This window comes from Lonchura striata, chromosome 4 (assembly GCF_046129695.1).
Source record: "Lonchura striata isolate bLonStr1 chromosome 4, bLonStr1.mat, whole genome shotgun sequence".
Lineage (NCBI taxonomy): Eukaryota > Metazoa > Chordata > Aves > Passeriformes > Estrildidae > Lonchura > Lonchura striata.
Window position 1 is genome coordinate 73,128,431 of NC_134606.1, and position 10,178 is coordinate 73,138,608.

General features: G+C 49.6%; 1 protein-coding gene across 1 annotated transcript; it reads right to left on the minus strand.

The window, feature by feature from the left end:
- Positions 1-385: 385 nt before the first annotated feature.
- On the minus strand, positions 386-8,125 carry EREG (epiregulin). Its single transcript, XM_021529535.2, has 5 exons — positions 8,012-8,125; positions 2,581-2,664; positions 2,328-2,451; positions 1,634-1,780; positions 386-802 (listed from the first exon to the last, which is right to left on the minus strand). The coding sequence occupies exons 1-5, from the start codon at positions 8,055-8,057 to the stop codon at positions 742-744; spliced, it is 462 nt and encodes a 153-aa protein (XP_021385210.1). The 5' UTR covers positions 8,058-8,125; the 3' UTR covers positions 386-741.
- Positions 8,126-10,178: the final 2,053 nt, after the last annotated feature.

Sequence of the window (10,178 nt, forward strand, 5' to 3'; positions counted from 1 at the left end):
ATTTTCCCCAATATCCAGTCTAAACCTCCCCAGGCACAGCTTGAGGCCGTGTTCTTTTGTTCTGTCCCTGTTCCCTGGAAGCAGATCCCCTGGCCCACCCTGGCTGCCCCCTCCTGTCAGGGAGTTGTGGAGAGACAGAAGGCTCCCTCCGGAGCCTCCTTTTCTCCAGGCTGAGCTCCCCCAGCTCCTTCAGCTGCTCTTCACCAGATGTGCCCTCCAGACCCTTCCCCACCTCCCTTCTCTGGATATGCTCCAGGCTCTCAATGTCTTCCCTTCCATGAGGATTTGTTGATGAAGATACAAAACAGGTCTGGGAATATGCCCAGTGACAGGCAGCCAGCTGGAGGTAACTCCATCCACGACCACTTGCTGGAATCAGCAGACATTTTGACTTTGTGTAGAAGTTTTATTTCAAGGAATACAATTGCTTTGAGTATATTCACAAGAATAAATATAAAATTCTTCTCTCCAGAGCAAGAAGATGTGTTTTTATAAAAATATATCTCTATCCCAAAGAACCACTTAGGTGGAATTCCCTTTAGGACATATTATTTAATAAAAAAATAAAACACTGAAAATAAAATGCTTGACCTATACTTATTGAATCACCAAACAATTGAAATTTTTTAAAGGTTATAAATATTGTAAATATTATTAATAAAAATAACATTTAAATAGACAGGTAGCCACTGAGTCAGTCCATCCAGATGAACAGAACACTGCAAGAAGTCACAGCTTCTCCTATAGGGCACCAACTTCCTTGTATTCACTGGCGTTTGTTTGTCTCCTCTTGTTGCGGTACCTGGAATAGAAGAGAGAAATCTGAGTTCTGGAAAGCCTGTTGCTGCTTTTGGAGAGTGATGGGGAGTGGGGGGCAAAGGAAAGAAGGAAAAAAAAGCTGTATGAGCTCCTCACATTTGTTTTAAATCTCTAGCAGCTGGGCTGTCTCTGTCTGTGCTCATTTCCAGGTCTGAAATCACTTGAATGCAGTCTCCTTTCTCGTCTCTTCACTGACAATTCCACATCTGCATTAAAGTCTTCCTGCTGATACTAGGCTTGTCTTTGAGAAATCCTGCTGGTTAACATCTAGCTGTCTACCAGATCTGGGAAGCTGAGCTTTCCTTCTGGACTTGTTCCACCTCCTCAGCCTTCTGACAAATGCCTACCAGCCAGTTTTCAGGCTGCAGAATGATTCCTGCTGCTTTGGATCCATTCATGGAGAAGAGTACTGTCCCCCATGGTAAAGCTGATAAGGCAGTGCTCATGATATCACACTCACCACAGTAGCGTACCAGATCAGCAAATCAGCTGGTAGAAATCCAGCTGCTCTTCAGCCCCCGATGCCTGAGGGAATGGCATTACCAATGAAAGAACTAGAATATTCCTATTCCCTGCCTGCTCTCTCCTTGATCTCAACACACCCTCTAAGCCAGACACGAACCAACCTACAGAGCCCCAGTGTGAGGGCAAACAGTGTTGCTGCCTGTGCTGAGCGCTTCAAGTGCAGCTGAGCGGGTCCGTGCACGGAACTGCCCGCTGAGCGAGGCGTTCCAGGCTCCACCGGGGTGCTCAGAGGATGCCTGCCACCTCCAGCTGGCTCGGCCTCCCAAGCCACCAGGAGCACGAGTCTCACCTTCTGCAGATGTAGTAGCTGGCGAGAGAGAGGGCAGCGAGGAAGAGCAGGACCACGATGACGGTCAGTGCCACGTACTCCTTGCTGAGGGGCTGCCGGACGAGCTCCGAGTGCACGCAGCGCACTCCGGAGAAGCCCACGTCGCACCTGAGGGCGAGAGGCACAGTCAGAGTGGGGTTACACCTCAGCAGCTCGCAGAGCATCCCAGGCTGCTGGCCTGCTGTTTCCTCAGGGATGAGACACTTAAGATGTAACTCAAGCCCACGTGGTCCTAAAGAGGGCTGCAAATTGTTCAGGAAAATGAGCAATACCCTTAAAAATGCCTACAGGGTCTTTATTTTGTAGCTTGGATCAAAGGAGAGACCTTGGTGCTGTGCCTGAGTTCTGGATCTCATACTAGGATAAATACAGATGGCCTGGGAAGCACATCAGAAAGAATGTCCCAAGTCTAAGCCGGGTTGGTCACTAATTTCATGTGTCTGAGACTCGCACAGAAGTCACTGGAGGCAGCACATGTGCTGAACACTTCCTAAAATGCAGCTGAGCATTATAGACATGGTACTCCTCTTCACTTGTGAGCATTTAATACATGGCTGGATTGGTTTTTCAGCTAAGTGTCAATGGCAGCCAGAGCAAAGCTCACCTCAAAGCCCACCTCAGGGAGATCTGCAGGATGAGTGGGGCCTGTCCATACCTGCAATAGTGCTCATCCAAGTCCACGATGTACACACACTGCCCATGGAAGCAGTAGTCCTTCATTTCAGGCTTGCATCTCGTTATCCCAACTTGGGCCACACGTGGGCTGTTCTCTGTCTGGACTGCAAAGATATTTCATGAGCACCTCAGGATGTGGGCAATGATGCTCAGAGAAAAATGATTCCCAAGGGCACCTCAGTGAGGCTGCCAGTCCAAGGAAGATGGGAACCAAAGAGCTGTGCAGTACTTACTGAGCGCTGTTGTGCAGTTCTCCATTTCACCAGGCCCACATAACGGGATCACTGTTGTGCCCAGGACTGCTTGAAATAGGTAACCTATAAGAGAATAAAAACAGCAGTCAAAACTAGATGCATTTTGAGTTAACCATTTAAGATGCTGTAGTAATTAATTCAAGAACAGAAACTTCTCATCATGGTAGGAAAGACCCGAAGTTGAAACCTGAAAAAATACAGGTCTGAGTGATGTTCTGCCTACATTATATACGGCAGCCCAAAGAAACATCTCTGAAATGCAAACTTATAACACAGAACAAAGATTCAACAGAAACCTGGTTTCTGTGACCACCTCTCACCCACACTCGGAGTGATACTGGGCAGGAGCAGGCTTGGAGAGATTATGGGGAGAGGCAGGAATTAGGCCATTTGATGATTATGTTAGATTTCTGACTGGTCTGGCATGGCACCTGTGCAAGGGAAATAGCCAGGCTTCCACAATTAGACATGACAGTCCAGCACTCATCACAGGAGGAGTCCTTTTGCTGATCCAAATCAAGATATCCTTGACTCACAACAGGCCACAGGAAGAGTATTTCCTAGGAATCTGCAAGTCAGTGCAGCTGGTGATTCAGCACACCAGGTCAGTGCTGAGCCAGGCTCAGTACCCCACCACTGGCTTGAGAGGACACAAACTGCTCCAGGTAGGCTTAACACAAAAGCTGCTTTTTACCAGCAAAGAACTTCCTCAGCCCTCTCCTCGCTGAAGACAGCTGAAGGGCTGGACAGTTCCTGCACTGACGCCCACTCCTTTGGCAGTTCCTTGGTTAAAAGCCCGCTTGTAAAGCCACTAACACGAAACACTCCTCATCTGCCCACGGTCTTGGAGAGGTTACTGACCACTTTATGGACCCTGGGCCACTGTTACTCAGCAGAACACCAGAAGAAACAGGCACAGCTTTCAGGTGTTCCACTAGTTAAATGAAGATTTGCAAACAGGATTTGAAATTCAGCACAGGTGCCTGTAGTTTCATTGCTAGTCCGTGAGGAATAGTGAATGTCTGCCTCGGCTGGCCATGAAATCCACCTGGCTAAAACTCCTCCTGTGGTCACATTAACCTGCTCATGAACTGCTTAGTCATCAGCCCCATTCCACGGAAGTCTGTAATTTGTGTCTTTGGGCTGTTTGCCTCTATTAACTTGTCAGGTCATGCATGTCTAATGGAGGGAGTGTGCCTCCATAATTTCCTGATCGCTCTAATTCAACTCCAGTTATTAGAAAGTGTCATTACATCTCAGGGTTAAATCTAGTAGTGGTAATTTATGGATTTCCGGCAGCTCATCTGCTTCTGGGTGATCAGCAAGCTTCCTTTGTCTTTCATTCCAGCTACACACAAAACCAGCAGGAATATCTAAGAGGGACAAGGCTCTTCCTGTGTTTGCATTTTTAAAAACATCATTCCTCCTTCTCACCTCCCTCTGCAAAGCTAATAAACCAGATTTCCACCAAGCTCTAGAAGAAAGAACAAAGCCCAGTCCCCCAGAGCCAGAGCACCAGTAACAGATCCATGATGCCAGCACCTGTACCAGCTGGAGCTGGCATGACTCAGCAGGACCTGCCTTTCCCTCCAATGGGGAAGGACATACAAGTTTACTTTCAGGGTGGAATTTTTTTAAGCGGCAGTGTGCTCACTGTAGACTGCCTCAGCAGCAGCAGTTTAACATTTCTGTGAGGCCAGTCTGAGTTGCTAAAACATAAGTTCAAGTGTGTGAAAGGAGAGGCCACCAGCTGTCAGACAGTGGCAGCCCAGGAACCTGGGGTCCCAAAAGATGCTGAAAAAGATTTACCAGGCCAGTTCTTCTTCCCAGGAACTAGGGGGACATTTGAAGAGTGCTCCATGGACTAAGCTGCTCCCTTGGAAGGGAGGAGCTGTGGCATAGGGCAGCAATGTCCCTCTAAGGATACATCATGTCACAGAAAGAATTAAGGACAAAAATTAACAGAAGTCAAGGCTAAACCTGCCAGAGGTATCCCAAATACCCACTAGTTAAGCAGACGGATTAAGCCAGCTGAGGATCTCATGCAGCCTGCTCATTTCTGTCACAGTTTGCACGCTTCCTTGATCTGGGCATAACCCGAGCAGCTGCTTTTTAAGCTGAAGTTCCCAGCTGGAGACTTAGCAGAACCCAGCTTTCACATGTGAGGACACTCCAACCAAAAAGCCCATGGAAGAGACAGGTCAGCTCTCCTCTTGGAGAAACTTCCTTTCCAGAAGGAAACATGGCTTTCCAGTTAAAGCCCACAACCCAGACATCTATGGAGGACAAATTAAAAATAATCTCCTCCTCCAACACTGCTCAAGGGCTCTCCCAATCCCAGCCATGTGCGGGTGCCTCCTCCATCTGACTGCAGGCTCTCAGGGCCGGAAAGGCTGGACTGCAGGTGTGGATATTTGCTGACACCCAGCAGTATTTGCTGCTTTTGGGCAAAGTTCTTCCTGTTCTGCACTGCTCTGTTTTGCCCTTTCCCCCATGCACATATTTCCCCTCTGACATCACTGGGAGGATAAGGGATCTGCACACAGCAATGGCAAAGGAGAGCATTTCCCAGGATATTTATCAGATGATGCATACTAAACACAGCACCTGGGAGAGGTTATATTTTTATTCCTTCACTGTTCATTAAGCAAACACAGGGTACAAGATAAGGGTAATGAGGTGGTGGATTTTCATCTGTGTCTTGCAGGAATGAATGTTACATGTCGTATTCCTACATGATAATCCCATCCGGCTTCACAGGTATTCCTGCAAGGTTCACACTGACAGCATTTACTGGAACAGGAATAACGTTGCTACTTCCTTGTCCTTCCATAAGGGAAGAAAGGAAAATGAGGGCCGGTGACCAACTGCCTTCGCTTCCCACAATCCCCATCAGGACAACCTGCAAAGGTTAATCATCAGTTTGCCCACTGTGAGCCAGCTGTAGTTTCCAGTGGCAGGATGGTTGCTAAGGATAAAGGAGGCACATGCAAGATACACTAAACTGAGGACCGCTCTAGGGGAACTGTCACTAGGGGAACTGCCAAGGTTCTGAGAGATCAGTCATTATTTGAGTTGTCTTTGCCTGTCACCGCGATTTCCAGTCCTGTACTAATTCACCTGAATGGTGCTACCTGCCATTTGCATCTCTGCTGTCTCTCTGCCACAGCAGCAGCACCTACACACTCCGCATGGGTTGCGCTTTCAAAGCGGAGGTGCTCAGGTGACATGCACCTGTAGGATCTCAGCCCATTTTGACTGCAAAGACAGATGAAGATGTATTCACATCACCTGATTTTGGACATCCAGGGAATGTCTTAACTGTCTTCTGTCTTCTTTGGGCAAACCAAGTGGGGAACATGGAAGTTAGCCAGTCTGTCCCACTGATTTTGTGAGCATCCCTACTACCACTATTTAATTCCAGAACCACAGACTCACAGCTATGGATATCCAGGATCAGCAGCTATATGGCAGCCCTGGAAACACCAGTCTGTCATGGGAAGACTGGTGCTCCAAAACTGCTACAGGCCCACAGGATCATCTTCAGCATTGTACCAGGACTTACCCTTAGGCAGAGATAATGCAGTTATGTACACCCAGTCATCCCAGCAGTGCTTCCACCCCTCTGGAGACCTAGGCACCTAAGTACCACTGATCTTACTCACATGCTGCCCCTGTGCTCAGCCACAGTGCTTCCCACCACTTGCATGAGGGCTGAGGTCCCTATGCCACAAAAGCAGAAATCCCTTATTACTTCCAGCCAGACACATTGGCCACTAACATTTTCCCCATTGTCAGACACAGTGATCTTTATGCTGAGCCAATTCTCTGAGAGCCAGGAGAATTTGACACAGGAAAACATAAGGACAGCAGGTCCTGGAACTGCCCGGTGAGTCTGGAGGTCCAACACCTGCTGTCTCCACTGAGTGGGCATTACAGTGAGCACAAGGAGATCTGTGCCAAGGCTCCTCCAGCAACTCCCAGAAAAGGCAGGGCCCCGGCTTGTCCCCATCACCATCACCTCTGTGTGTGGCTGGCATAGCACTGTGTCCCCTCAGGAGTAATATCTCTCTCCCACCACTGCCTTGCTGCTGCCCAGTCCCAAGAGCACAATAGCCAGGATATGAACCTGGCAAGGACTGTCACTTCAGTAAGGCTTCAGCCATTCAGCAGGGAACCTCCTCCAGTCTGGCATAACACCAATGCCAGTCTTCCCAGAAGCACCAAGTTCTGCTTACACTCCTGCCCTGGGAGGGGAAGGCAGTAAAGTGCTCATAGCACTTGTTATGATGCCACCTAGCTATGACTAACCCATCCCTTACTATTAGATGTTGTGCCTGCCCCGGAAACAGAGAAATTCATATACAGATCCATGAAGACATACCAGTTCCTACCAGAGTCATTTTTGTACAAAGCATGGCTGACTCACGGACTACAAAATGTTTAGCCTGCTGTCCTGGCAAGTGAGACACTGTGCAGCAGCTGCTCCATCAACTGTTATGGAAATATCTGGCTACGATGAAAGACACAAACTCATACTGCAGTGGGCTTAGAAGGTGAGGAAAATATCTGTCCCAAAAGAGAAGTCTTGGAGTTTGTCCATCAACTACGACCTCGAGCCCAACATCATGAGTGTGAGAATATGCTTTGTCATTAAAGCAAGGCGTGAATGTGCCAGGTCTCAGGACTTTGCTGCCCACAGAGCTCAAGTTGCCCAACAGGGTCAGCTCTCAGCAGTCGCCACCTGTCAGTGCCAGCGCCCCGTGGAGGTGTGTGACAAGGATCAGCTCTTGCATCACAGCACACCCAGGCCCCAGGACTCTAGATGCTCTAAGGATACACGTGTTCACTTGAGACTTTCAGGTAGCTTATGTCATACAATGGAGTAACACACTCCCAGCAAGGAGGAGGAGAAGTGTCAAATAGAAGGAGGCCACAACCTGTTTTGTTATGATCAGGAAGTCTCTGCTTCTTTGAGGATTCACCCACTGAGCTCGCCCAGAGCATGGCCTGGGCAAAGGCAGCAGGACCGGGCGACAAACAGGACAGGTCAAGGTGAAAGAGAGCAGACTGCACCAGGAGCAGAGCCGAAGAGAAGGGAAAGAATGTCCACCTTCACTCAGTCACAGGACACACCTGGGCATCACACAAGCAACAAAACATCCTGTAACAACACACCACGAAGTGCAGTGTGCGCTCCACTCCTCAGCTCATACAATCCACCCGGGTACACCTGTCAGCGCCTGGGACTTCATCTCGGAGAGACACCCATCGGCTTCACCTGAAGGCAAGCCTGAACGTTGTGCTTTGACGCAGATTTCCCAGCAGCCAAGGAGCGCCCCTGTCCCAGGACGCAGCGCCCGACGCCCTTCCAGCCCTTGCCCGCGGGAACGAGGACCTCGCCGCTTACCGAGGAAGAGCAGCAGGCTGCGGCCCCACAGGCAGCCGGCGTCCATCGCCCTCGGTCCCCAGGGAGCAGAGGAGGCGGCAGAAAGGGAGACGGCGGCGACAGGACAGCGCAGCGGTGTGCGATCAGCCGGCCGGCCGGCCGCACATTTATGTGCCCGCGGAGAGGCGGGGCCCGCCCGGTGACAGCCGGCCCGCCCGGCGAGGGCAGCGGCTCGGCTCGGCCTCCGCGCTTCCTGCCTCGCCCCCCGGCCCTCGGGCCGCCCCTGCTTTACCGGCGGGCGATGCCCCGGCCGCCGAGCAGGGACGGCGCCCCGGCCCGGCTTTGCCAGGTCCCTTTGCAGGGAACGGCGGGGCAGCTCTGCCCCTCCGGCCGTCAGCAGGTGCCCGGGTACATGAAGGTGCCCCTGGTTCCAGCAAGTACCTGGGGCCGTAAATATTACCCGAGCCCTCTGAGCAGTCTAGCCCATGCGCTGACCTCCCGGGGCTGTGGATGCCCACGGCACAACCTCGGCACCGCTGTGTCTGCTTGCCCTCCAAGCATCCATGCGATGCGCAGTGGCATGAAGCCCTGCGGACCCGGAGCCAGCTGCCCAAATAGGCCCTGCCGGCACACGAGGGACCCTTGGGCCATTGCATTGCCATGAACACCACCTGTGCCTGAACTAACAAAGCTTGGGAAACGCCCCAGGGTGGGCAGCTGGAAACTTGCTGGCCTTATCTCCCATCTCCTGGCATTTCTGAAGTGACCCTCAACACACACCAGCAGCTGCCAGGGAGCCCCGGAGCTAGGGGCAGAAATGGCTTATTAAGTTACAGCACAGGTACCAGGAATGCCAACACCTCACCCGGCACCTGGGCTGGCCGCAATGGTCTTGGGCTCAGGGGGTGTGTATGCCACGTTCCCCCTCCAGCCCCTGGCCTCACCACGGCCCAGTAGCACAGGCAGTTCCTGGAAGCAACACCTCTATCAGTTCTAAGATCTTTGAAAGACCAGCCAACAGCTACTTTTTAAAAAATTCCTTTCAAGCATCCTGTTGAAGCCCACGCTCTCTGTTGCTATATGAGGCAAGACCTCGTTCAGCAGTTACATCTCACTGTGGGATGACTGAGGGATCCCACCCACCAAATCCCTACTGCACACATTTGCCTAAAATATGAAGCGTGTTTCATCTCAACAAGCTGCTCAGCAATGATTTACTCCTTTTCCTTTTAAAGGAAAAATATTCTTCCCCTGCCTTTCCGCTCTCCATAAAGGCACATCGATACCCAGTTTATTGTGGTACTGATAAGCTTTGTGTTCCTTTCTCACAGTGAAAGGAATCTGAATATTGACACTGAGCTGCACTGCACCAGCTGATGACTCAAGTGTCCCTAATTTCTCTGTTTTACAAGCAGTTATTGATACTGATATTGAAGAGAGGTAACTATAGAAATTACTGTAGAACTCCATATACCACAACTCCATGTTCAGAATGCAGTTCTAAGTAATAAATACATTCATTCAGGGGGCTGCAATAGATCTGATACTTACAAATCATACTCCTTATTTTCAGAGCATTTTCTTAGGTCTACAGTGGCATGGAGATGCTGAAGTGAAAAAAGACAGCATGTTGCTACAGAATTGTGTGTCAGCACCACTTGTTAATTACCTAAATGGTATGAGAGTTGGCAAGATAAATGTAATAAAGCTCGGTGTGAAAGTGGCATTAAGAAGGATGCCCTCCACAGCAAGTGGGACATGATATAGCTGGAATCTTTTTCTAAGTCCCCTTTTTTCCCCCTCTAATTAGCCATACCATGCAGATGGTGTCTTTTTTGATGCCACATGACTGTTTTGGTTGCTTCTTTAATTTGTGCTGATCTCCCTCATTAAGGATTTTATTGTCTGTTCATTCACGGATCATAATGAGTAAAGGAAGGAATTGCAATTATTAGCAACGTGTTTCTCTGTGTAGGCTCACAGATGCCTTAAAAAGCAGCATCACCAAAGAACTTCCACTTTATAATTAATTTTACCCTTAAATTCCTGTGTGATTTATCCTCTGAAGGGCAACATTTAATTATAGTTCTGTACATCGGTACCCAGATACCAAGTAACGCTGACACAATTGGAGCAATTCATTGGAATTTCCTCTTTCAGATGTGAATATATGGAAAACAAGTATCAC